This window comes from Eschrichtius robustus, chromosome 2, assembly GCF_028021215.1.
Source record: "Eschrichtius robustus isolate mEscRob2 chromosome 2, mEscRob2.pri, whole genome shotgun sequence".
Classification (NCBI taxonomy): domain Eukaryota; kingdom Metazoa; phylum Chordata; class Mammalia; order Artiodactyla; family Eschrichtiidae; genus Eschrichtius; species Eschrichtius robustus.
In genome coordinates this window covers 158788716-158814038 of record NC_090825.1, presented here as the reverse complement: position 1 = coordinate 158814038, position 25323 = coordinate 158788716, and the positions used below count along the sequence as shown (strand labels likewise).

At 37.3% G+C, this 25323-nt stretch overlaps 1 protein-coding gene across 3 annotated transcripts in view; it reads right to left on the bottom strand.

The window, feature by feature from the left end:
• Positions 1–25323, bottom strand: part of NSD1 (nuclear receptor binding SET domain protein 1) — a 133961-nt gene that overhangs the window by 33301 nt on the left and 75337 nt on the right. For all 3 annotated transcript variants that reach the window (XM_068536432.1, XM_068536431.1, XM_068536433.1), the window contains exons 6-12: positions 19054–19178; positions 17014–17284; positions 15560–15669; positions 10799–10874; positions 8207–8325; positions 7124–7267; positions 4339–4462 (exon numbers count right to left, since the gene is read on the bottom strand). In XM_068536432.1, the coding sequence (XP_068392533.1) occupies positions 4339–4462; positions 7124–7267; positions 8207–8325; positions 10799–10874; positions 15560–15669; positions 17014–17284; positions 19054–19178 (969 nt within the window). The remainder of the gene's footprint in view (positions 1–4338; positions 4463–7123; positions 7268–8206; positions 8326–10798; positions 10875–15559; positions 15670–17013; positions 17285–19053; positions 19179–25323) is intronic.

Sequence of the window (25323 nt, the reverse complement as noted above, 5' to 3'; positions counted from 1 at the left end):
TTGCCTGATACTGAATAACTGGCAGCCAATACTTAACTGGAGTAGCCTAAATTATGGTGTGGTCATCCTACTATAGGAAAACAGGGTGACCCAGAAGAAATAAGGAATGACTCCTTTATTCTTACTCTATACATCTTTACTAAAACTAGGGTAAAATTTTCTACCCTCAAAAATAATAACCTCTCTTTACCTCACATAATATATAAAACTTAATTCAATATAGATCACAGACCTAAATGTGAAACCTAAAATTAAAAAATTTTCAGAAGAAAACAAAATCTTTGTGACATTGGGTTAAGCAAGATTTCTTGCTTAAGAAAGACCATTAAAAAAAATTTGATAAACTAGACTTCATCAAAATTAAAAACTTCTGCTCTTCAAAAGATACCATTAAGAAAATTAAAAAACAAGCCACAGATTGGGAGAATAATTTGGAAAGTATATATCTGATAAAGGACTTGTAGCCAGAATACATATAAAGAACTCTTAAAACTCAACAGTAAGAAAACAACCCAGGACTTCCCTGGTGGTGCAGTGGTTAAGAATGCGTCTGCCAATGCAGGGGACACGGGTTCGAGCGCTGGTCCGGGAAGATCCCACATGCAACGGAGCAGCTAAGCCCATGCACCAAAACTACTGAGCCTGCCCTCTAGAGCCCGCGAGCCACAACTACTGAAGCCCGCGCGCCTAGAGCCCGTGCTCCGCAACAAGAGAAAACACCACAATGAGAAGCCCGCACACCGCAATGAAGAGTGAGCAGCCCCCGCTCGCCAACTAGAGAAAGCCCACGCACAGCAACGAAGACCCAACACAGCCATAAATAAATAAATAAATTTATAGGGGGGGAAAAAACCCAAATTAAAAGAAAATTTTGAACACTCTTCCTCAAAGACAGAAAAATAAGCACATAAAGAAAAATAAGCACATAAAAAGCACATAAGAAAAATAAGCACATAAAAAGATGTGCAACATCATTCATCATTAGTGAAATGCACATTAAAACCACAATAAAATACCACTACACATCTGTCAGAATGGCTAAAATTAAAAAGACTGACAATACCAAATGTTGATGAAGATGTGGCAGAATTAAAACTCTCACACACTGCTGATGGAAATATAAAATGGTACAAGCACTTTGGATGTTCCTTAAAAAGTTAAGCCTACCATATGCAGCCATTCTGCTGTTAGATATTGACACAACAGAAAAGAAAGTGTATCCATACAAAGGATACACAGTGCTTTATTTATAATAGCCGAACCTGAGAACTATCCAAATGTACATCAATAGATGAGTGGATAAACAAACTCTTATATCCATACAATGGAATACCACTTGGCAATAAAAAGAATGAATTCTCAATACCTGCAACAATGTTGTTTGATCTCAAAGTAACTATGCTGAGTGATGGTTTCAAAGGTGTATGTACACACACACACACCCAAACGTCATCAAAGTGTACACTTTGTGTAGTTTACTGTATATCAATTACACCTCAATAAAGCTGTTTTAAGAAAGAGAATGAATTACTGATACACACATCAACACAGATGAGTCTCAAAAACATTATGCTGAGCTAGACACAAACTCTAAAAAAAAGGTAAATCTAATGTGCTCTGAACAGAAAGCAGATCACTGTTTAACCTGAAATTGATGATGGGGATGAAGGGGTGAGGTGCAAAAAGACTGACTGGGTCTGATCACAAGGGAACTTTCTGGTGTGGGTGTATACATTTTATTGAAACCTATCAAAACATACATTAAAAGGGGTACATTTACAGTAGGCAAATTACCCTCTAATTAAGTTGATTTTTTAAAAAAATAGTTCTGCCTTAGATTAGCCTGGTTCAGAGAATACCACATCATAATAAAGACGAGACTAGCAAAACTGGATCACTGGTACAAAAGGCAAGAAGATCTCTCTAAATGGTTATCATCAAAAAATCCACAAACAATAAACGCTGGAGAGGGTGTGGAGAGAAGGGAACCCTCCTACACTGTTGGTGGGAATGTAAATTGGTACAGCCACTATGGAGAACAATACAAAGGTTCCTTAAAAACTAAAACTAGAACCACCATATCATCCTGCAATCCCACTCCTGGGCATGTATCTGGAGAAAACAAGGTCTGAAAGTATACATGCACCCCAATCTTCACTGCAGCACTAGCAGTGATAGCCAAGACATGGAAGCAACCTAAATGTCCATTAACAGAAGAATGGATAAAGAAGATGTGGTACATATATACAATGGAATATTACTCAGCCATTAAAAAGAATGAAATAATGCCATTTGCAGCAACATGGATGGACTTAGAAATTGTCATACTGAGTGAAGTCAGACAGAGAAAGACAAATATCATATGATAACGCTTATATGCGGAATCTAAAAAAAATGATACAAATGAACTTATTTACAAAACAGAAACAGACTCACAGACTTAAAGAAGGAACTTATGGTTACCAGGAGGGAAGAGTTGGGGGGACGGATAGTTAGGGAGTTTGGGATTGACACTGTACTCACTGCTATATTTAAAATTTGAAAAAGAATAGATACATGTATATGTATAACTGAATCACTTTGCTGTACAACTGATATAACACAACATTGTTAATCAACTATACTCAAATATAAAATAAGAAGTTAAAAAAAATTTTTTTAAAAAAAGAAGAAGAAGATCTTTCTAAGAAAATTAGGGCAACAGAGATATGCACATATCTAAAATTTGTTTCTAAATTTTATTTACAGGGCCGGGACACCATATGGCACATAATGATCAAAAGCCCAACGTGTGTAGAAGGCAAAATAACCCCACAACTATCTTGTCTTCCACCTTTTGTTCCTACACTGCTGAAAGTGGTAGCAGAAAGATGAAATAACTCAATCTGACATGGCCATCTATTTACAGACACAAGTTAATTTCATCTCTTATTTCCCACAGGGGCTAGTCTAAGCCTACACTCTTCCCTTCAGGTTATAAACAATTACCTTTTTCCACCATTCTCACCAAGCCAAGGAAAAACTTCAGTGTTCATCTCCCTCACAATTACATGGTACATTCCCTTTTAATCTTTTTATCTCTTCAAGCCTATCCTCTCCTGTCTCTGTGACTGTACTCCAGTTATTCCCCCTCCTGTTACGGAAATTTATTTCCCTACACAATTCTTAACCTTCATCCTACTCAAGATGTTCTTCCTCCTGACCCTCTAACATCCTCCCTTCAGCTACTGCTCCCTTTTCCACTGAAGTCAAGCTTCTGTAAGAAACAGTGTATACTGCTACCCATTCATCATTCAGTCTGGTTTAGTAAGGCATTCTCTCACTGCCAAATACAATAGATCCTCTTTTCACTCTAGAACCTCCTTGGTCTGTTTGCCCCATCTGCCTCTGCTGATGACACCCCATTCCAATGGCTTCACAGACATTCTTTCTTGAGCAGCTCCTCCTCACCCTCCAGTAGCCCCTTTTAAGTGGGTATCCCCCAGTAGTGTCATTAGCCCTCTTCTCACTCTACAGACGTTTTCTCTTTGGGCAGCATCATGCACACCTACGGTTTTAATGACTTATGAGCATAAAATCTTTACTGTCAACCCTAATTTCTTTACTACTTTCATACTGTAACATCCATTCATAATGCTGAAAAAACAGCCATCTCCTTAGCACAGCTGTGAGGTGCTTTACAGGCTGGTCTCACCTGACCATTCCTAGTTTCTGACCCAATCCGTATATTGTAACTCTCACGAAATAGCTCTCTTTTTTTTGCTAAACAGTTTTACTGATGTATAATATACACAGAAAAGTGCACACACTCTAAGTTCACAAATAATCATGAAGTGAACACATTTCTTGATCACCACTCAGATCAAGAAACATAAAATATCATCAGTAACCCAGAAGTCCTCCTCATCACTGCCTATGCCTCACCTCTTCCCTAAAATATCTTAAAATATCTTAAACGCCAAACATACTGACCTATATGCTTCCTGTTCCCCAAATATTTCATACTTTCTTTACTGGACCTTCTATCCTTCCCCTCCACACACCAATTTCTATTTCTCTCTTAAAACCAAACTCAGATATCTTCCTCTGCAGCACTGGTGCATCTTCATTCACACAGCACTTTAACACTCACAACAACACTTTTTGCACTATATTATACTATACATTCATTATTCACTTGAGTTTTTTGAAGGCAAAGACCACAGAGCACCTATCTCTATGTCTGCAGGAATTAGCCCAGTATTGCCACAAAAAAAATGTCTCCAATAAATGATTTTTTCCTAGAAAACTTGAAACTCAAACCTTCCTTGGAAGAAGACCTTTCTCTAACTACTTTACCTGTGCGACATTCATTGCAGATAAATTTTCCTCTGGGCATTTCAGTTAATCCAAGGCACTCCAGGTGGAAAGCCCCACAGCACTGAGCCTCACATAATAGCAGCTCACCCAGTTTCTCACAGTTCTGTTAAGAGAAAGAAAACAGATCTGTCTATAGAAAAAGATTTTTAAAAATCCCAAGCAGAAGGTCTTCATTAAAGCAAAAGTTAAGAAGCAGCTTTGCCAGAAACAAAAAATCCCACCATTCATTCAGCTAGTATTTAATGATTACCTCCTCTATGCCAGGTACCACAGGTCCCTGGCTCCCATCATTCTTATATTCTAAGGATACAGAGATACAAGTAAACAATTAAACAAACAAAAGATATCAGAAAATGTTAAGTATTTGGGTAGAGCACTCAAACAACAACTTTGGATTGGGTGATTAGGAATGACTTCTTAGACTGGGCTCCGAATGACAAGTCAGCCACATGATCTGAAGAAGGGACCAAGAAGGCAGAAAGTACAGAAAGCCCACAGACAGGAAAAATCATGGCATTCCTATGAATCACAATGAAAGCCAGTGTCATTGGACAAAAGTGAACAAAAGTTAGAAGTGGTAGAAATGAAGTAAGAAAAAGGCAAGCAAGGGCCTGACTGTGTGGCCTTACAGATTACGGTACAGAGTTTCAGATTTTATTCTAATTGCAAAGGTGTGCCATTATAATGAGCGCTATACCAAGGGAAGGCTGAAATCAGGTATTCATCTAAAAACAGATCCCTATGACTGCTACATGAAAAATTTCAAGAGTAAAAAGGTGAGATGAGAAGCAGAGATAATCAAAGAGGTTACTGCAATGGTTCAAGCAAGAGATACTGGCCAGCTGGGACTTGGGTCATAACAGTCCAGAAGGGCCCTGATTAAGATTTGAACAATCCTTGAGATACACCCAGAACCATATTAAAATCAGAAAGATCACCTTTCTGAGACAATCTCACTAAAACAGGGTGTCAATGATGATACAGCCTTAGGAAACAAAGATCGGGATCTGTTGCTTTTGAAAACATTGTATGATTTATGAAAATTCTGCACATTCCCAACATTTGTTACTTTTCACCCCTCTAATATCCTGACTTGTTTCCCCATAGTGATTAACAGAAAAATGATAAAAATGAAAAAACTCTTATACTTATTCTGTAAGACAAGAAAGGGGGAAAGATGGCCAGGCAAGTCTAATATCGTCAAGAACCCAAAGAAACAGAACAGGTCTTGGCCACGTAACATCAAAGCTTAAATAAGCAAACGAGTAGGAGAGCTTTGGGAATAAAAGGCCAGAGGCAGCCAGGGATTAAGAGGGGACCCCAAGGGATTCTGAGCTAGTCTTTCATGTTTGGCTCTCCCATGATCTACTATTCATAACCAAAAATTGACAAATGCCATAAATGTTACATGTTTTGTTTTGTATATTCAGAGTGCCAGCAACATCAGCTTTCCTGTACGATAAACAAATTCGCCTTCATCACTTAAACAGGAAAACTTCAATTATAGTAGGTACTGAGGAATAAATTTTTCAAATTAACCAAATGTTACAGACTAACCCTTTAATTGGGATGACCATGTAATTCATCCTTCAAACTAGGACACTTGAGCATGAAAGGAGGTGCTATTAATAAATTATACAAGCACAACAGATTTAAACAAAGACTGATCCAAACAAACCAGGACCATGGGTTACAATACCTTCTTATATGACAATCTTTGTGGGCCTAACAGTCTCTGAGGAGTAACACTGTTTGGGAGCAGGTCTGAATATAATCAACCTTCTTTATATAGCAGTGAAATGAAGAGACACAGAAACTGAGTTGAAATTATACTGGCCATAATAATATTCTAGGCCTGGGGAAATTTTATTTTTTAGCAGTTTCAATTAGAAAAAAAACACAAACTAATATTTTCAACTTTTTATATGCTAGTTTTTAAGTATTTACAAGGTTAAATCAAGACCATGAAAAGAGAATATAACCAATGCATCCATTTAATTGACTCTACTCCCAAGTAAGATAAAGGCATTTGACATTAAAGTGGAGCCACATTTCACAGAGAAGCAAGACAACATAGTGGTTAAGACTCAAAACCCAGATTGCCTGGGTTTGAATCCTGGCTTCACTGAGTGACTACAAGCAAGCTATTTAACCTCCCTGTACCTCAATTTTCTTATCTATAAAACAAGGATAATAATGATCCTCTATCTTATGAGATTGTTATGATAACTAAATGATGTAATATTTACAAAGTGACTGGAAAAACACTTGACACATAGTAAAAAACCACTGCATAAATGTTTATTAAATAAATAGAAAAATACAGGTGGTAGGTTCTCTAAAGTCACTACTTTAAAGCAGAAAAAAACCCCAAAAACAACAACAAAAACAAACAAAACACACACACACACACACACAAACCCAACAATCTATGTTGAAAATTCTCCTTGAAAAATTCCTTAGAAACCCAAACATTCTCACACCATGAGAGGTGCAGGAAAATTATCTTTGGCTGAGCAACCACAGATTTCACCCCTTCCATCTCAGACCTACTTCAGGGTATCTACCCAGGGGCAACACTAAATATTTCTCTTCTTTTTTTGTGGGAAGAGAGAAGAGTTAAATCCTTAAAGTAAGTGATTCCACTGGAATCATCCAAGAGAATTTTTATTCTAACCATGACTAGGTCATCAAGAGAAAGGGAGAGGACTTCTCTTAAAAGATAAGCATGCAATTCAAATGCAAGTGGGCAAACATTCTCTACCTGACAAACATTCTCCTTGAGTGCAGCTCCTCCTCCTCGTTCACCCTGCAGTTTTTTAGATACAGGCATTCCGTGGTCATTTTCTACACCCTCCTCAACGGTCTCCTTGGGGCTTGCAGCTGTCCTGTGTGTCATCAGTTCTCCCTTGCAGAGAAAAAATAACGTCCCACATCTATATTATTGATGTCTCCTCCATCTGACCCCCTCCCTCTGGGCTGCTATTTGTCTAGCCATTAAGCACTTACAGATGTTCAGCCAATCACGTGGGCGGACTGCATGCAATGTTAGTTCTAACCCTGCTGTGATTGGGCGGGTAGTGGGCGCCTCATGCCCTGCCACTAACTGCTCTGAGGCTGTTCCACTGGAACTTTTTGAGCTGTTCCATTTTAAGGTTTCACTAAGGGAGAGAAAACATTCTTAAGTTTATTTGATTACTTATTTGTCCTTCCAAGATCAGTGTTTCCTAAATAATGCCCCCCTTGGGCATTCTATTCAAATTGTCCTGGAAAGAAACACTCTGTATCATAATATGTGATGCTGACCTGACTTGTTCTAATTCTCTTTTAACCTGAACTGGAAAGCTAGGGATAGCATCAATAGCTGCACTGATGCTCTTCAAGAAAATGGCTTTAAATCTGTTTCCTAAAAGTCGCTGTTTACAAACATTACTCTAAATTTCAGCAGTTGGTGGTCTCAATAAATAAGCAAATGAGTTTTTCCCCTAACTGCAGTCTCAACTTTTAAAGGGCAATACCAAGTTCATCTGGATTATACAGTTACTTGATATTGTGCTCTCTGGTTTTAGAACAAGTTTACTTCCTGATGAAACAGTTATGCATTTCATCTGACACCTAGAGCATGGGGGGTGTGATCTTTTAAAAAGGTCACACCCACAGTTGCCATAGTGCTTTGACTTATTTCTACTAGAATCAGATTCATCTTTTTCTCCAGGATTCCTCATCACTACTAGCTGTTTCAACAGAATACTATTTTTAGGTAAACTCAAAGGGAAAAGGGATGTGGCCTCTACTGTGAAAAGCAGCTTCGCTTTGGAAGGTCAAAAGATGAAGAACTGCATAATACCTCGGAGCTTGGAGTTTCTTTTGATGAGCTGTCATTTTTCACTTTTTTACAATGCACCTTGGCTGTAGCATGTCTCTGTCGTTTTCGCTTCCTTGGTTTATCAAACAGCTTGGTGGTGCCTAGGACAGGAAAACAGGTGTTACCTGCTGGCTGATAACATGCATGTCCAAGAACTCCTATCCTCAACTAAAGGGACCTCATAGAATTATGGAATGTTAGAGTAAACACCAACCTTAATTTTAATTTTAATTCTCTAACTTTGCAGATTAGGAAAACAAGAGCAGAGGAAAAAAAACGACTTACCCATTAGTATATAACTAGTTGGGGAAATGGATACATATATATAAATTCTGCCTCATATGGATTAAATAGTAAACATACAGGTTATTAAAGCAATTTCACTTTATATGATTGAAATGAAAGACTTTCTAGTTCCACAAAGGACTTTAATATCCTACAGATGGGGAGGAAATGCATTTAGTAGTCAGGAAAAGATACTAAAACCTGGCCTCCAAGATTAAAGACAATAAATTATATCACTCTATGATTTAAGGATTAAGACAAAAACATGAAATACATAAGATCTGACTTACAGGAGAGAAAAATACCTCCCTCCCCCAACCAATACATTTATTGGCCAAAAGGATATTCATGCAGGGACTTCCCTGGTGGCGCAGTGTTTTAAGAATCCGCCTGCAAATGCAGGGGACACGGGTTCGAGCCCTGGTCCGGGAAGATCCCACATGCCACAGAGCAACTAAGCCCATGCGCCACAACTACTGAGCCTGTGCTCTAGAGCCCGTGAGCCACAACTACTGAGCCCGTGTGCCACAACTACTGAACCCATGCGCCTAGAGCCCATGCTCTGCAACAAGAGAAGCCACCGCGATGAGAAGCCTACACACTACAAGGAAGAATAGCCCCCGCTCACTGCAACTAGAGAAAGCCCGCGCACAGCAACGAAGACCCAACACAGCCAAAAATAAATAAACAAATAAACGTTTTTTTTTAATTAAAAAAAAAAAGGGTATTCATGCAGCGGTACTATAACCTTGAATATGAATGCCTAATCTTGGCATATTTAGAAAATGGAATTTAGTCTCTCACTCATTTTTTATTATACATATTTCAACTCTTTGTTATAGAAACATTAAGAGGAATCTTTAAAGAGATATTTTGTAAAATGTTCCAGGATATTTAAGCTAGGTATCAAATACTTTGGAAGACTGCTTTAGGGCTCTCTTCTTGATCTGCCTGATCGAGATGGAGCTCTGCTATCAAAGCTGCTGACAGCCTAAGACTAAAAGGGAAGAGTTAAGATGGTGGCAGAATAAAGCGTCAAAATTCTCACAAGTTGAAACATTTAGATGAAATTTACAGAGGATAAAGTGCAGGTTGTAGGTTTTACAGAAAACTAAAGTACAAATGTATAGGGAAAGAGCTGATATTATTTTGAAAGCAGTTTTTTAGTTTTTTTTTTTAAATCAAGCAAACAAGTTGACCAACCTATATTATAATTGCATACAGGGTTAAAATAAGTTAACATATTGCTTAATTTACTTGCTAAAAAACTTAATAATCACAGATCACATTCAAAGAAGTGTACGTTTAAGACCACGTAAAATATAATCTCCCCATAATACCCTTTGCTGATAGATCATATCTGATGTAGCATGCTCAAATCTAAGCTAATATTTCAGGAATGACACCAATCAATAAATGGCATAGGCAGACAAAATGATCAAAGGGATAGAAAGAATTGCTATGGAGAAACACAGGGTGGATAATGAGACAGCAGTGTGGCAATAAATTTGGTCACGTCTGGATATAGTTCCCCAGCCCTTCCAACCTCTTTCATCTTCATGCTTATTCTACAAGATAGGGATAATATGAATAATATCCTAATTCGTTGTAATGCTTTAGATTGATCAGAGGTAACAGTCCTTACCCAAAGAAACTGGTAGAGTAGATACTTAAACTATGATTATTTTATCTGTTATTGAATGAAGGGCTGCCCATTCCTGCTGTGGGCAGAAATAAGATGACCAAGCAGAGGTTCCAGGAAACAGATTCCAATTTAATCTAGAAGATTCCCAAGGCCTTTGAAAGCAACCATAATAGACTAGGCTCAAATGTAAGCTCTCTTTTTCAAGCATATGTTCATTGACCAAAGGTCACAGGTGTGATATAAGAAAGTAAGACTATGAAAGACTTGTTTAAGATGATTTGCAATTTCCCCCTCAACTCAAATTCTGTATTTTCTGTCCTATAGGAATCAAAGCCAAGAAAGTAATGATGCAGTATGGAGAATTATCTAATAAGAAAATTAAGGAGCTGATTTTTCTTTATTGTTCCCAACATTTCCTTAACACTAATATAATTCTAATTCCATTTAACTAATTTCAGTATAAAGTTGGAAATGAATCAATACAATTTTCTAGTGTCATACGTAGTTTTAGGAAGCATATATTGGGCAAACAAGTCTTAGAACTTGCAACCTTACTAGTCCTGCTTAGTAACTTTTCTCGTTAACTGACAGGGTACTTCACACTTATTTTTGCAATACAGTTCTTAAATCTCAAAAACACTCACCTCCACCAAACTCTTTAGAACGAGATGCAGCACATGATTCAGTAATTTCATTCTCCAAGTGACCAGCTTCATAACACTACAAATAAGTAAAATGTATCATGTTTTACAAAGGAATAGAAAATAAACCCTTTATACTATGTGCCAAAAGCTGAACTGTCTATTGCCAAAGATACAGAATCTTGGCTGTTTTTAACAATTAAAGGAACAGTATAATAGTAAAGGGTTGAACAGAAACTTTTTGGGAAAAGCATCAGATTTGGTTTTTTTTTCATGCTCTAAAACTCAAAACCACCACATACTCCGGTGGGGGGACTACGGACAACGACTGGCTTATTCAGAGACTCCCAATATATAAAGCAGATATAGAACACTGCTCTGATTAAAGTGGGAGAGAAAGAGAAAAAGTATGTGCTTATAGACCCACCAGCTCAATTCTGTTCCACACCACCGTGTATTTAAAATCTTCCTTCTTAATGTTATACTTACAGCCACTGGATTTTACACAGACTTATTTACCTGATGAATTCTAAATATTAAAAAGCTCTGAATCATGGAAGGTCTTTCTAATTTAAGTTGCTGCAGATTAATATAAATTAAAGCAACACTGAAACTAAAAACAAAACACTTAACATCAGGAATTCCCTGGCGGTCCAGCGGTTGGGACTCCACGCTTTCACTGCCAAGGGCCCCTGGTCAGGGAACTAACTAGGATTCCACAAGCCACGTGGCATGGCCAAAAACAAACAAACAAACAAAAAACAACAAGAAAAACTTTAAACATCAAGAGTAATTCACTATACATTTTATTCCCCTACTACTAATGCTTGTATCAATTAGTTCTATTCCAAGAAAATGTCTTCTCCTACAAGAATAATATTCTTCATCATGACTGTAAAACAAAATTTAGTGGCCACAAAAGTCAATATAATGGATGCTATTCTTGCTATGAAGTTCCCAAAGTCTGAGGTTAAAACAAGATAAAATGCAGCTGTGAATTTCTGAACACTTATTATATACATTAATAAATCATAAGAATGTTCCTCATGTTCAATGTAGATCAGAGTCTTATGAAGTCAAATAAAATGAAGGAGCAAATGTTAGGTACCTAGTTAAATGGAACAAAACACTAGTAGACAAACCCACAAAACAGACTGCATAATTTAAAGAAAACTACCATCTATATTACTTAGATAACCAATTTATACTTCATCGTTTAACACTCACCCAAAAGCTGTGATGCAAAAACAATCAGAATGTTCCCAAAACTACAGTCAGAGAATGATGCAGAAAAAATTCTCATTTCTGATGTCAACAATTTTGTAAGCCAAAATAGAAATAACAGCATGCACACGCACACACGCACACACACCCCCACACACACTACACTACATGAATAAAAATCCATCTGCTCTGCTTAGAATAAAAAAAGGGACTTCCCTGGTGGTCCAGTAATTAAGACTCTGTGCTTTTATTAAGATCCCACGTGCCGCGAGGCGTGGCTGAAAAATAATGATAATAATAAAATATATTTTTTAAAAAACCCACAGAACTCTGTTAAGTGCCTTGGAGGACATGTCAAAGATGCCAGTAACTTACTTTATGCATAATCTGGTAGGATATGCATTAAGTCTGTGCACTCTTAAGTTACCACTACCTCAACAGACAATCCCTCTTTCTCTAACCCACTGATTGATCCATCCAAAGACAAGGTGTAGCCTGCCTGGTAACCCATGGTGTAGTCCCAAGATGGAGCTGAATCACGGTTTCAACCTGATGGCAAAATATACCTCACGGTAAGCAGGACCTTAACTGTGAAGTTGACTAGGTCAGATAGCAGAACTCACTTCTAAAACAGAAAAGAGGTCACTTTTCTCCAGGGTCCAGGTCTAGCCATCACCAATAATTCTGGTTTTCTCTTGTTCTAGCACCAAATATGATGCCTATCTCCCTACCAAAAAAAGCTGAAATTCAACAGTGACAGTTATTATATCTAATGCTTAAAGAGACCAAAAATATTGAGAGACAGAGAATTGGATAGCTAACAGATTTTTAACTAATGGTGCTAAAACAATTGGACATCCACTTCAAAACTCCATCTCAAAAAATGAAGAACTGTATATAAATCAAAACCAGAAAACTCCTAAAAGAAAACACAGAAAGTGCATCTCTGTGTCGATGTGGTAGGCAAAGATTTCTTGAAATAGACACAAAACATAAATCATAAACAAAAAAACAAACTTTTAAAAATTCTTTCTCATGAAAGACTAAGGAAATGAATAGGCAAGCATCAGACTGGGAAAAAGTATTTGAAGCACATATATCTGACAAAAGACTTGTATCCCAAATATAAAGGCACTCCTAAAAAAGCAACCATAAAAACAATGAACAGCCCAATCAAAAATGTAAGTGTGCTTGAACAGTTGTTTGATAAGATATAGGAATGGCCAGTAAGCACATACTAAGGGGCTCAAAATCAATAATCATTAGGGAATACAAATTAAAAACATGATTAGATATCATTTCATATCCACTAGAACGGCTAAACTTAAAATGACTGACAATCCAAATGCTATTAAAGATATGGAGCAACTGGGACTCTGATATACCGCTGGCGGGAACGTGAAGTTGTACAACCACTCTGGAGAAGTGTTTGGCAGTTTCTTTAAAAGGGATATATTCATGAGCCAGCAATCCCACCCCTAAGTATTTACACCACCAAGAAAAATGAAAATATATGTACACAAACAGACTCAGAATATTCATACCAGTCTTATGATTAATAGCCCTCAAATGAAAAAATGCAAATGTGCATCAACAGGAGAAAGGACAAGCAAATTGTACTTGAATTACTATTGAAATAGCATCCTTGTGGATGTATCTCAAATACATGTGTTGAATAAAAGAAGCCAGTTAACAAAAACAAAACAACATATACGACATTCGAGAACAAGCAAAACTAATCTATGGTAACGGAAGTTAGAAAATTTTGCCTCTTGAAGAGATGAGAATGGGGAGTTGAGTGAAAAGGGGCACAAGAGAACTTCCAGGGGTGACAGATATAGAGCATACTTAGTTTGGGTGGTACTTAACATGGTATATACAACTGCTAGAGCCATCAAACAGAACAATTAAGATCTGTGCATTTTATTGGTGTAAATTAAATCTCAAAGAGTTCTGGGACACTTTCACCTATATAAATTAAAATTATCAACTAAATCATGCTTTTTATCCCCTTAGGGAAAAAATTAACCCACAAACACAACAAGTTAAATTTCAGATTAGAAAACTGCACTTGGCAGAGCAAGGTCATACAAATTAACACTATATTTTTAAATTTTTTATACAATTTTAAAGGTTATACTCCATTTACAGTTATTATAAAACAAATTAACACTATTTTTTAAGTAACCCTGTCTCAAAAACATTGAGGATTCAAAATTCATCTTATTCCTTCAAATCATTAACTTATATATGCCAATTATAGCTCCATAAAGGGGGCGGGGAGTCATTCACTTAACTCGCCTGAATTCTTACTTTCAATGACATTTGCAGCACCTCACCTCTAGCAGTAAGACAACAGCCTCCAATGACTCACCTTGTACAATACCATTAAATTTATCATCTGATTGCAAATGTCACTTCCACGCTCAAAACATTCAACTGAATCCCAGTTTCCCTGGCCCTTCCCATCTACCTCTGCCAACAATCTTGTGCAGTGGCTAAGATTTGAATAATATAAATCCAGGAGAGAAAGCACTGCAGAAGGAGATGACCACAGCCTTACTAGAGTGTGGGGCACAATGAGAGGATAGTGAGTTAGAGACACATTGTCACTGAAGGTTGCACAAACTGCAGAGAGAGTTCGGAGGGCAGGAGATGAGTCTAAGAACAACCGAAAAGTCCATGGCATAAAACTGCTTTGAGAAGAACAAAGGAACTAAAGTACATAATGTGACTCTTTAAGTAAGGTATAAAAACACAAATAAATTAAATTTTACATTTACAGATGAGTGACTAAAAACTAGGGGCCTTAATATAGGATTAAAGGATAGAAGTTTGCTACAGCTAAGGAAAGAATTCCAAAAACTCTATTTATGATTTGATTACAATCTGCATTTTTTCTTTAAAGAAAAAGAATTTTTTAAAATAGGAAATCTGTGCAACCTACAACTGAATTTGTAACATATACACTGAGTTACTCCTCAAATACAAAGAGAGCAGGATGTATCCTAAGGAATCAATATCCAGTTATCATCCATTATAGAATTAGAAAATCATTTTCTATTTCCAACTACAATTTAATGATGCCTTCTTGGCTAATGGAAACCAAGTTTGCAAAACTGAAGATCAAGTGTTTCTGCCTGGATTATAGCTGAGCTAGGTCTTTTCTGAGGTATTATGCAGACAGGGCAATGGCATAAGAGTAGGTTAGTGGCTTGTAGAGACAGAAGTGAAGTAGAAATCAGGTAAGAGGTTTTGAGCCCAGAAAAGAAATTACAACAAACACAAACTTTACTCAACTGTAAAAGCTTTTTTCATTTTCACTTGAAAAGAAAATCTAAAATCAAGTGATACACATGTCCGTACAAATGCAAAACAGCCTCTTAATGTAGGATCTCTCAGATCACCAAGTGTACTCTGACATTCTATAATTTCTATGTATATGCGCATTGATGTCATAAGTATTACTAAAAGATTTGTTTTTAAAATACCCTATTTCCTGGATTCAACCCTATTTTAGAATTGACTAAAATAACATACCTTTTTAGTAAGGCCAAGTTCCCCTTTCTTGGGCATAAATCCAGGGTCTAAATCATTGGATTCAAGAAGTTTCTTAGTTGGTTTTCTCTGACGCTTACTTTCATAATTTCCTGAAATGCATGTATCTTTTCATTAGATGATTTAGAAACTGGGCACAAGCTAATTTTTAAAAAACATATATATATATATATATATATATATATATATATCTCTCACAGAAAGATTAGTCATTTTTTAATATTTTTCTCATCATCTTGTGGGGAGGGACATGGTAAAAATTTATTTATTCTAAAATACTAGTTAACATAAAACAAGAAAATATTTCTCAATACAGACACAAACTAATGTGAGGATGTTATGTCAGAGTGTGTGTGTGTGTGTGTGTGTGTGTATACACACTTACTAAAAACCATATATGTTGATACATTTTTTAAAAATCACAAATGAACTAAGGGAGAAATCAAAAGGGCAAAACTCCCTTTAGAGCAATCAATTGGTGATAAGAACAAAAGGAGAAGTGAGGTAAAGTAGAGCCTGAATTCTGGGCATAAATAGACCAGGATTAGAATTTTTGTTCTGCTCCTAAATAAGTAAAAGACACTTGTTTACTTTGTAGGACTGCTCTTATGAATTATATAAAAGAGCCTAATAACAGAGTTTGGCACATAATGGGCAATGAGGTGGTAACTATCTTTATTATTCTTTTTGATTCTGCCTTGATTATGCACACTTGGAATCCCTTTTTAAAGAATAACATCACAAGCTACTGTTGGGAATGTAAAAAAGTTACATCCAAAATTTTCCTTGGCTGACTACAATACTCGTCAGAAGGTTACTCCAATATAAAAAAAAAAAAAAAGAAATGAAAAATGTCAGAAGGCGAATTAGAGACAGTACGTTTAGATCCAATTCTCACCAGGTGACATGTTTATACAGAATGATAAAGTGAAAAGAAATTGGTAATTAACTTCAAGGGAGTATTTACACTCAGCTGCTTGCTATGTGTCAGGTAAATTTCTTTATACATTGCATCACAGTCTCCATTTTATATATCGAGGAAACAAGTTCAGAGGTTAAACAACTACCCAAGTAACACGAAGATTGGTAAAGTCAGTTTCTGAAGTATAATTTTTATGTGTTTACTCCACTAGTATGCAGTGCCCCTCCCCCAAACCCTGTTATCCTGGGTGTTGATTCACACTGTGGTTGATCAATAATCATGAAGAGCAATAACACTGTAAAGAAAGTAGTTTTTTAAAAATATGTCTTCCTGCCAGTACACCAATTCATGGTCATTAACTATATCCAATTAGCCAGTATTAGGGATTTCCCAGAATCAAAGTGGGTAGTTTGCTGTACAGAAATACACTACTGGCTTTCCATCAAAACATACTAAAATCTCCTGCTTCCTCTAATTATACACACTTACATACTGAGACCCATCCCCATCTTACCTGGTGTTTTAACTAGCAATTCCTCAGACTCAAGGGCAGGCCGTGGAGAGACTTCCGGAGCCACAGGCACAGACAAGGTCAGCTGTGGCAACTCAGCATGTCCACCTCCAAGTTCTGACTGAGCCAAGGGCCCTTCCAAAAACGGAGCCTCCCTTTCAAGAACTGGAGGCTCTTCTTTGGTTGAAATCAAAGAATTCTCATCCACCTGTTTGTTCTGAGCACTAGATCGACACCGGGCTAAAAGGCTTTCCTCTTCACGGCGGGAACTTACCTAAGGGCAAAAGATAAACGTGGAATCCATAGGCCAAAGTCATTATAATTTAAGTGTCAAAAAGAATAATGTACTTATAAAGGAATGAAATTCTGACACGTGCTACAAATGGATGAAACTTGAAGACAACATTACACTAACTGAAATAAGCCAGACACAAAAGGACAAATATTGTATGATTCCACTTGTATGAGGTACCTAGAATAGTAAAATTCATATAGACAGAAAACAGAATGGTGCTTGTTAGGGGCTAAAGGTATGGGGAAGTGGGAAGTTATTTTTTAATAGACACAGAGTTTCAGTTTGGGGACATGAAAAATTTCTGAAGATAATGGGTAGTGGTGATAATGGTAGTGGTTGCATAATGATGTGGGTGTACTGAATGCCACAGAACTGTACACTAAAAAATGGTTAAAGTTGTAAATTTTATGTTATATATATTTTACTATAATTTTTTAAAAGGGTAAAAATGTCATTGGATTGAGATACACTGAAGCTATAAAAATTCATTAAAGCCATAGTGATAATCTAAGAAAAAGAAAAAAAGATTCCCTAATGTACCATCGATAAAAGCAGCTAATAATAAACTTCCAAAGTTGAGTTGGTAAATTAATGGGAAAGCAATACATGCCTTTCATGTATTTCAGTACTATAAAATGACAGATTGATAGATAATATAAGTAGAAGAAATAATAAAATCTGAAAATCTTCATTTTGTAACCCCAAATGAAATTATTCATATAGAAAAGGATCTACAATTGATATTTTTTAAAAAACATCAGGGAAATGGCTGATGGGGAACAGGACATTCTCTTGGAGCCAAAGTAATTATACATATACTGCTGCTTGATCAAAAGAGGTAAAACATAACTCAAAAGACAGAAATCAGTTAGTCACCGCGGTGAACTACTGGAGGTTAAATACCTTCCAATGTCATGCAACATATGACACCTACCATGTAATCTAGCCAAAAATGTTTAACTTGAATCTATCAAATTGTTACTTATAATTACTACCTAAAAGGGAACACAGACGCAATCACACAAATCAAGAAGGCAGATACTCTAAATGTGTTGCTCTCATTGCTTACATACGGTCATGAAAAGGGGGGACTGTCCTGGATTTAAGGTGATTTAAGAAATGTAACAACCAGATATAATGTGTAGTCCTAGACTGGATCTTGGTTTGGATAAATTAAATGTAAAGGTTACGAAATAATTGGGGAAATCTGAACATGGATTTGTTATTAGATAAACTGACCTTAATAGATATGACCATGATAAACTGGTTGTGAAGAAAAATGTTGTTTCTTAGAGGTGCATGTTATTTAGGGACATGGAGTCAAAATATCTCTAATTTACTTTAAAATACTTTGAGTTTAAAGAAATTGAATTTAAAAATAAAGCATATAAGGTATTATAACATTTGTTTACAGAATTAGGATCATACTATTCTTTTTAATACCCTGTATTTTTTACTAAACATTTTATCATAACAATATTCCTAAATCATTAAATACATTTTGAAAGCAAAGGGGGAAAATATACTATATATACACACACTATACACACATAGTACATAGACTCATTTACATTTCCTGTATAACTAGTACAGGCTAAGTACTGTGCCAGAAGCTGGAAATAAAAAACTGAAAAACAAGATCCCAGTCAAGGAAATTATTGTCCCATGAAGATAAAATATGATATTGAAGGGGAAATTGCAGTATCCTAAAAGGACTGATGAAAGGTTGTTGAAATGGTGGAATGTACCTTGTGCACCTGTTCCTGTACCTTCTTTTGTTTTTTCTTAGGAGCAAATATCTGATCATATTCTTCTGTATATTCCAGAAGCCACTTGCTTGGCTTCCTAAGGCGTTTCTTCTCTGACCGCACAGCTAAAAGAGGAGAAACAAGTTCAGTATTAACCAAAAAGTCAGAGGGAAACCCAACGTTTTCATGCAACTATCTCTGTACTTCCAAAGGTACAGAAATAGGAAACTCACAAAAACACTATGGCTATTTGCTATGGTTTATCCTATGCAAAATTTGGGAGAAAGGAGACTTTTGTTGCCTTATCCACACACACACAGCCCATCCAATGTTAACGAAATTAAACTGAAACTAGTGTCCTACAGTGACAAAGCTAACATTAAAATATGGATTCTAAATCAGGTAAATTCATAAAAAACACAATGAATTAACATTTTAAATAACATCTCTCTGGACTATGCAGAATACTGGATGAATAGATGATAGAATATTTACCTAATCAGCACTACCACATGAATTTCAAAAGCATTTTACATATACTTTATATCATGGTTATAGTGAGTTTCACATTAGAAACATCAAAAATATATAATTAATAATATGTATACCATTATCTCAATAACATTAAAAAATGTATGCCATGTATGCCAAAGGCAGAAAAGATAAAATAGAATATAGAATTTCGGATACTTTCTTAAAATAAAACAAAAAACAAACAGAAAAACAACTCTTGTCATGTTTTATGATCAAAATATCAAAGTATCATGCCATTTTTCCTTGAATTAATGGTGAAACAAATATCTATTATTAATTTCCCTATAAAACTTCATCCCAGTTTTAATATACTTAACATGCTATAATCATTTTACTATACTGTAAACTCTTTGAGAACAGAGCGTAATGCCTACAGAACGCAGGATACAATCTACTCAAGAGGGCAGGAGTATTTCATCATATGATGACCTTAGAGAAAGCTATTCCTGCCTCATTTGAATGTGGCAATACTGGTGTTCTCTCAATAAAAGAAACACAAAAGTAGAGACCAAAAAGGAAAGGTCACAGGCTCAGCAAGCTTGGCAAAGGCTCTTACTCCCTAGCACATATGGAAACAAGCCATAAAACCTTCATTAGGACAAGATGTGGAAAAGAATTTTTTACTAATTCTAACTGCTGTAATTTCACATTAGTAAACAGTAGTAACACATCATTTAGTTTATTTCAAGTTAATGTAAAAGGAGGTGAAAACTTAGAACCACATAAAAACCTGAACGTGGATCTTTATAGCAGCTTTATTCAAAACTGTCAAAACTTGGAAGCAACCAAGATGTAGGTGAATGGATAAATACACTCTGGTACATTCAGACAATAGATCATTATTCAGCACTGAAAAGAAATGAGCTATCAAGTCATGAAAAGACATGGAGGAACCTTAAATGCGTATAACCAAGTGTAAAAAGCCAATCTAAAAGTTTAGATACTGTAGGATTCCAACTATATGACATTCTGGAAAAGGCAAAACTATGGAGACTACATAAAGTGGTTGCCAAGCTAAGGTAAGGAATATCAGAAACAAAAGAATATGGCCTTTTTGATACTGGAAGGGAATATTAAAAGCTAGAAAATTACAAAAGCCAATGGAACGAGGAGATCATTCAAACCTCAATATATGGTACGCAGCAAACATGAAACCGAACAGGAGCTGAAATACACCACCACTAACTTTCTTGGCAAATACACATCAATTCCAAGCACAGAACCAGGACCTACTGTGCAGAATGGAGATGAATTGTTCATATAGGACAAGTCTAGCAATAGCTTTAGACTACAGAGTGCACACATACCAGTTAAAATAATAAAATATCCAAAAAGCTGAATCAACCCCAAACGTTCACCAACTGATAAGCGGGTAAGTAACATGTGGTATATCCACACACTGGAATACTATTCAACAATAAGAACTCCCTCTCTCTCTCCCTCTCTCTACACACACACACACGTGTGTGTATATATATATAAAAATAAAATTCCCCACCCCTAGCTCTTGCCTTACCTCGTATATGTTACAGGGTCTGGTCCAGCACACAGGAACTAAAGAGCCTGACACAGGATACCCAGGACCAAGGGAGCTAGGCCTGAGGTAAAGGACTCAGAGCACTGGGGACAGTTAAGGGTGGAGGAGTGCAGCACCCAGGGTAGTCAGCGTGGGAGCCCAAGACACTGGGCGCAACTAAAGGAAGGCAAGGGTTGGGGACCAGGGGACAGGTAAGCAGAGCCATCCATGTCTGAGGCCAGGGTGCCCAAGGTGCTAGGTGCACAGAATATAGGGTCCCGAAGACACAGGGAGTCAGAAAGTGGGGTGTTCTAGGCATGGGGCACCCTGGAGGTGGGATTTTCTGGCACGGGGTGCAGAGAAAGGTGGGGTGCCCAGGCACAGGATGCACAGGACATGGGGTATCGAAGGCACAAGGCATGCTTGGCATGGGAGTCCCGAAGTACAAGGTAGGATGTGCAAAGTGAGGAGCACCCTGGGAATAAGAAGTATGACATCTGGGACATGGGTACCAACCCGTATGGTGCTGGGCACATGGCCATAAAGAACAAGATACTGCCACATGTCATGATATAAATAGACCACAGACACATTATGCTAACTGAAAAGACCAAGACACAAAAGATCACACACTGTATGATTACATTAATATGAAACGTCCAGAAAAAGCAAATCTACAGAGATAGAGAGTAGACTAGTGGTTGTCTGGGACTAACTATAAATGAGATAGCGTGATCTTATGGGAGTGGTGTAATATTCTAAAACTGATTTATGGGGATGGATGCACAACTCAGTAAATTTACTGAAAACCATTTGCTGAACACTTGAAGTGTGTGAATTTTGTGGTACGTAAATTATACCTTGAGTAAGTTTTCTTCTTTTCTTCAAAACAGTGATGTTTCCCAGAAAACGAGACTAGCCCCTGTCATACCTCTACTCCCCTAGTTCTGGGACCTCAGAGGCAAAAGAACTTAAGGGGGGGGAAAAAGGCAAAAACCCAAACAACTCTTCATAATAATGGCAAGTTACTCAGCCCAAATTTCCTGTTGAAAGCAAATAAAAATGCTGTATAAAGTCTTTAAAAAAACCACCTTAGGGACTTCCTGGTGGCACAGTGGTTAAGAATCCGCCTGCCAATGCAGGGGACACGGGTTCAAGCCTTGGTCCAGGAAGATCTCACATGCCGTGGATCAACTAAGCCCGTGCACCACAACTGCTGAGCCTGCGCTCTAGAGCCCGTGAGCCACAACTACTGAGCTCATGTGCCACAACTACTGAAGCCCGTGCACTAGACCCCGTGCTCCACAACAAGAGAAGCCACCGCAATGAGAAGCCAGCGCACCACAACGAAGATTAGCCCCTGCTCACCACAACTAGAGAAAGCCTGCACGCAGCAATGAAGACCCAATGCGGCCATAAATAAATAAATAAATAAAAATTAAAAACCACCTTAAAAGAAGCAAAAAACTGAAAAAATTGTAAAGAACTACAAACCAAAAACTAATGGAAAGTAATAACCCAGGGACACAAGTAGAGCCCTGAAACTGATTTTGTCCTGAGGGCTTTTCGGCCATCCTGTTAGGAGGCAGAAGTTTAAGGGAGACTAAACTTTGGCCTCAAAGGGCTCTATCCTCAGAATTACGGTGAAACAGAAGTAAACCATGTTGCAACCCCCAGGAGACCACAAGGAAAGGTGCCTCGGCACAAAGTAAAAGGGGAGCAGGAGTGAGAACAAGTCCTTGAGAAATTGTGACTGGTCCTCCTGTGGATCTGCAGCCTGATGGGCCAGGAAAATTCAAGCCCCCATAAGAAAACTGTAAATTAATACATCATGTTAATAGAATAAACAGGAATAATCATCTCAACAGGCATAGAAAAAACATCTGAAAAACTAAACAAACTAGGTACAGAAGGGAACTTTCTCAACCTGAAAGGCCACCTATCAAAATCACAGTTAATATCACAGTTAAATTGTGAAAAACCAGCTGCTTTCCCCCTAAGATCAGGAGCAACAAAAGGATGTCTGTTCACTCTACTTACCCTCAACAATGCACTGAAGGATCTAGCTAGGGCAATCAGGCAAGAAAAAGAAATAAAAGCCATCCAGATTAGAAAGGATGAAGTAAAACTATCTCTTTTGGCTGATGGCATGATCATGCACATAGAAAATCCTAAGGAATTCACAATAAAATGATTAGAGCTAAAATATGAGTTCAGCAAGGTTGCAACACCTAAGATCAATATATAAAAATCAACTGTATTTCTATATACTAGCAATGGGAAATCCAAAAATGAAATTAAAAAAACAATTTTATTTATAATAGCATCAAAAAAGGTTAAAATACTTAGGAATAAAATGAACAAAAGAAGTGCAAGACTTCTACACTGAAAACTACAAAACACTGTTGAAAGAGATCAAAGACAGCCTAAATTAATGAAGAGCCATCCCTTGTTGATAGTTCGGAAAACTTAACATTGTTACAGTGCCAACGCTGCCCAAACTGACCTACAGATTCAGCACAACCCCTATCTAAATTCCATCTGGCTTTTTGGCAGAAATGATAAGAAACTCCTAAAATAAATACAGAAATGCAAAGTCAAAACAATCTTGAGCCGAAACAATCTTGAAAAAAGATAAAGTTGGAGGACTTGAACTTTCTGATTTCAAAGCTACAATAATTAATTACTACAAAGATTAAGACTTTGTGGTACTGGCATAAAGACACACATACACATCAATAAAAAAATAACTGAGAGCCCAGAAATAAACCATCACATTTATGGTCAAAAGATTTTCAAATAGGGTGCCATGACCATTCAATGGGGAAAGAATACCCTTTTCTACAAATGGTGCTTAGACAACTGGATTAGGCAATGGGTACTTAGGTATGACACCAAAAGCACAAGGAACCAAAGAAAAAATAGACAAACCAGACTTCATCAAAATTAAGAACTTTTGTGCTTCAAAACATATAATCAAGAATATAAAAGGTAAACCCACAAAACAGGAGAAAAGTATATGCAAATCGTATCTAATAATGGACTTATATCTAGACCATGTAAAGAATTCTTACAATTCAATAATAAAAAGACAAATAGCCCAATTTAAAAACAAGCAAAGAGGACTACCCTGGTGGTGCAGTGATTAAGAATCCGCCTGCCAATGCAGGGGGCACGGGTTTGATCCCTGGTCTGGGAAGATCCCACATGCTGTGGAGCAACTAAGCACAAGCACCACAACTACTGAGTCCATGTGCCACAACTACTGAACATTCTGGCAGTTCCTCAAAACCTATACATATAATTACCAAATGACCCAGGAATTCCACTCCTAGGTATACAGTAAAAATAAAAACATATCCACACAAAACACTGCACACGAATGTTCATAACAGTATTATTCATAAAGGCCAAAAAGTAAAAACAATCCAAATGTTCATCAGTTGATGAAAGAATAAATAAAATATGGCTTATTTGTACACTGGAATATTATTTGGCATTAAAAAGGCATGAAGCAAGAGCAGACAACGGCAAGCTGGCAGAATAGAAAGCCCCCCCCACATTATTTCCCTCACAGAGATACCAAACTAACAATATATGCATCAAAATACCTTTATGAGTACTCTAGAAATCAGTTAAGAAGTTACAATACCCCAGGGCAAGTGCAAAGCCAAGAACAATAGCACTGAAATGGATTACAAGAGCCAATTCACTTTATCTGAGATTACCGCTCAGAAAGCAAGCACAGCTGAGCTCCCCCTCAAAGCTGGGGAGTGGAGGTGGGGATGTTCAACATTCCAGCTTTTCATAGGGCCGCCCAAGGGGCCAGTTTCTGTCTAACCTGACTGGGAGGCACAAACAGAAGCCACACAGTTTGGACTCCCGGGGGCACTGAAAACAAATGAAAGAGTGGGCAGCATGTTGTGGAACCAGAGGGCCTGTAGTGACACAGATGGAGGCCAGCAGGGCTTGGTAAGATTGGGAGAAGGCACTCAACTCTTGCCTTCTCTCTACAAAGGGAGGGAAAGAAGGGAGCATTTGGCAATCCAGATTTTTAGAAAACTGCCCAAGGGCCTAGTATCTGTTTTGCCTGCTTCTGGGAGCTGATAGAGAGCCAACATGCTTCAGATACCTAGGGACCACTGAGAATTAAAGAGAGTGAGAAAGCTTGTTGCAGTAGCAATGGCTAACCTGCAGTACTGCAGAAAAACACTAGAAAA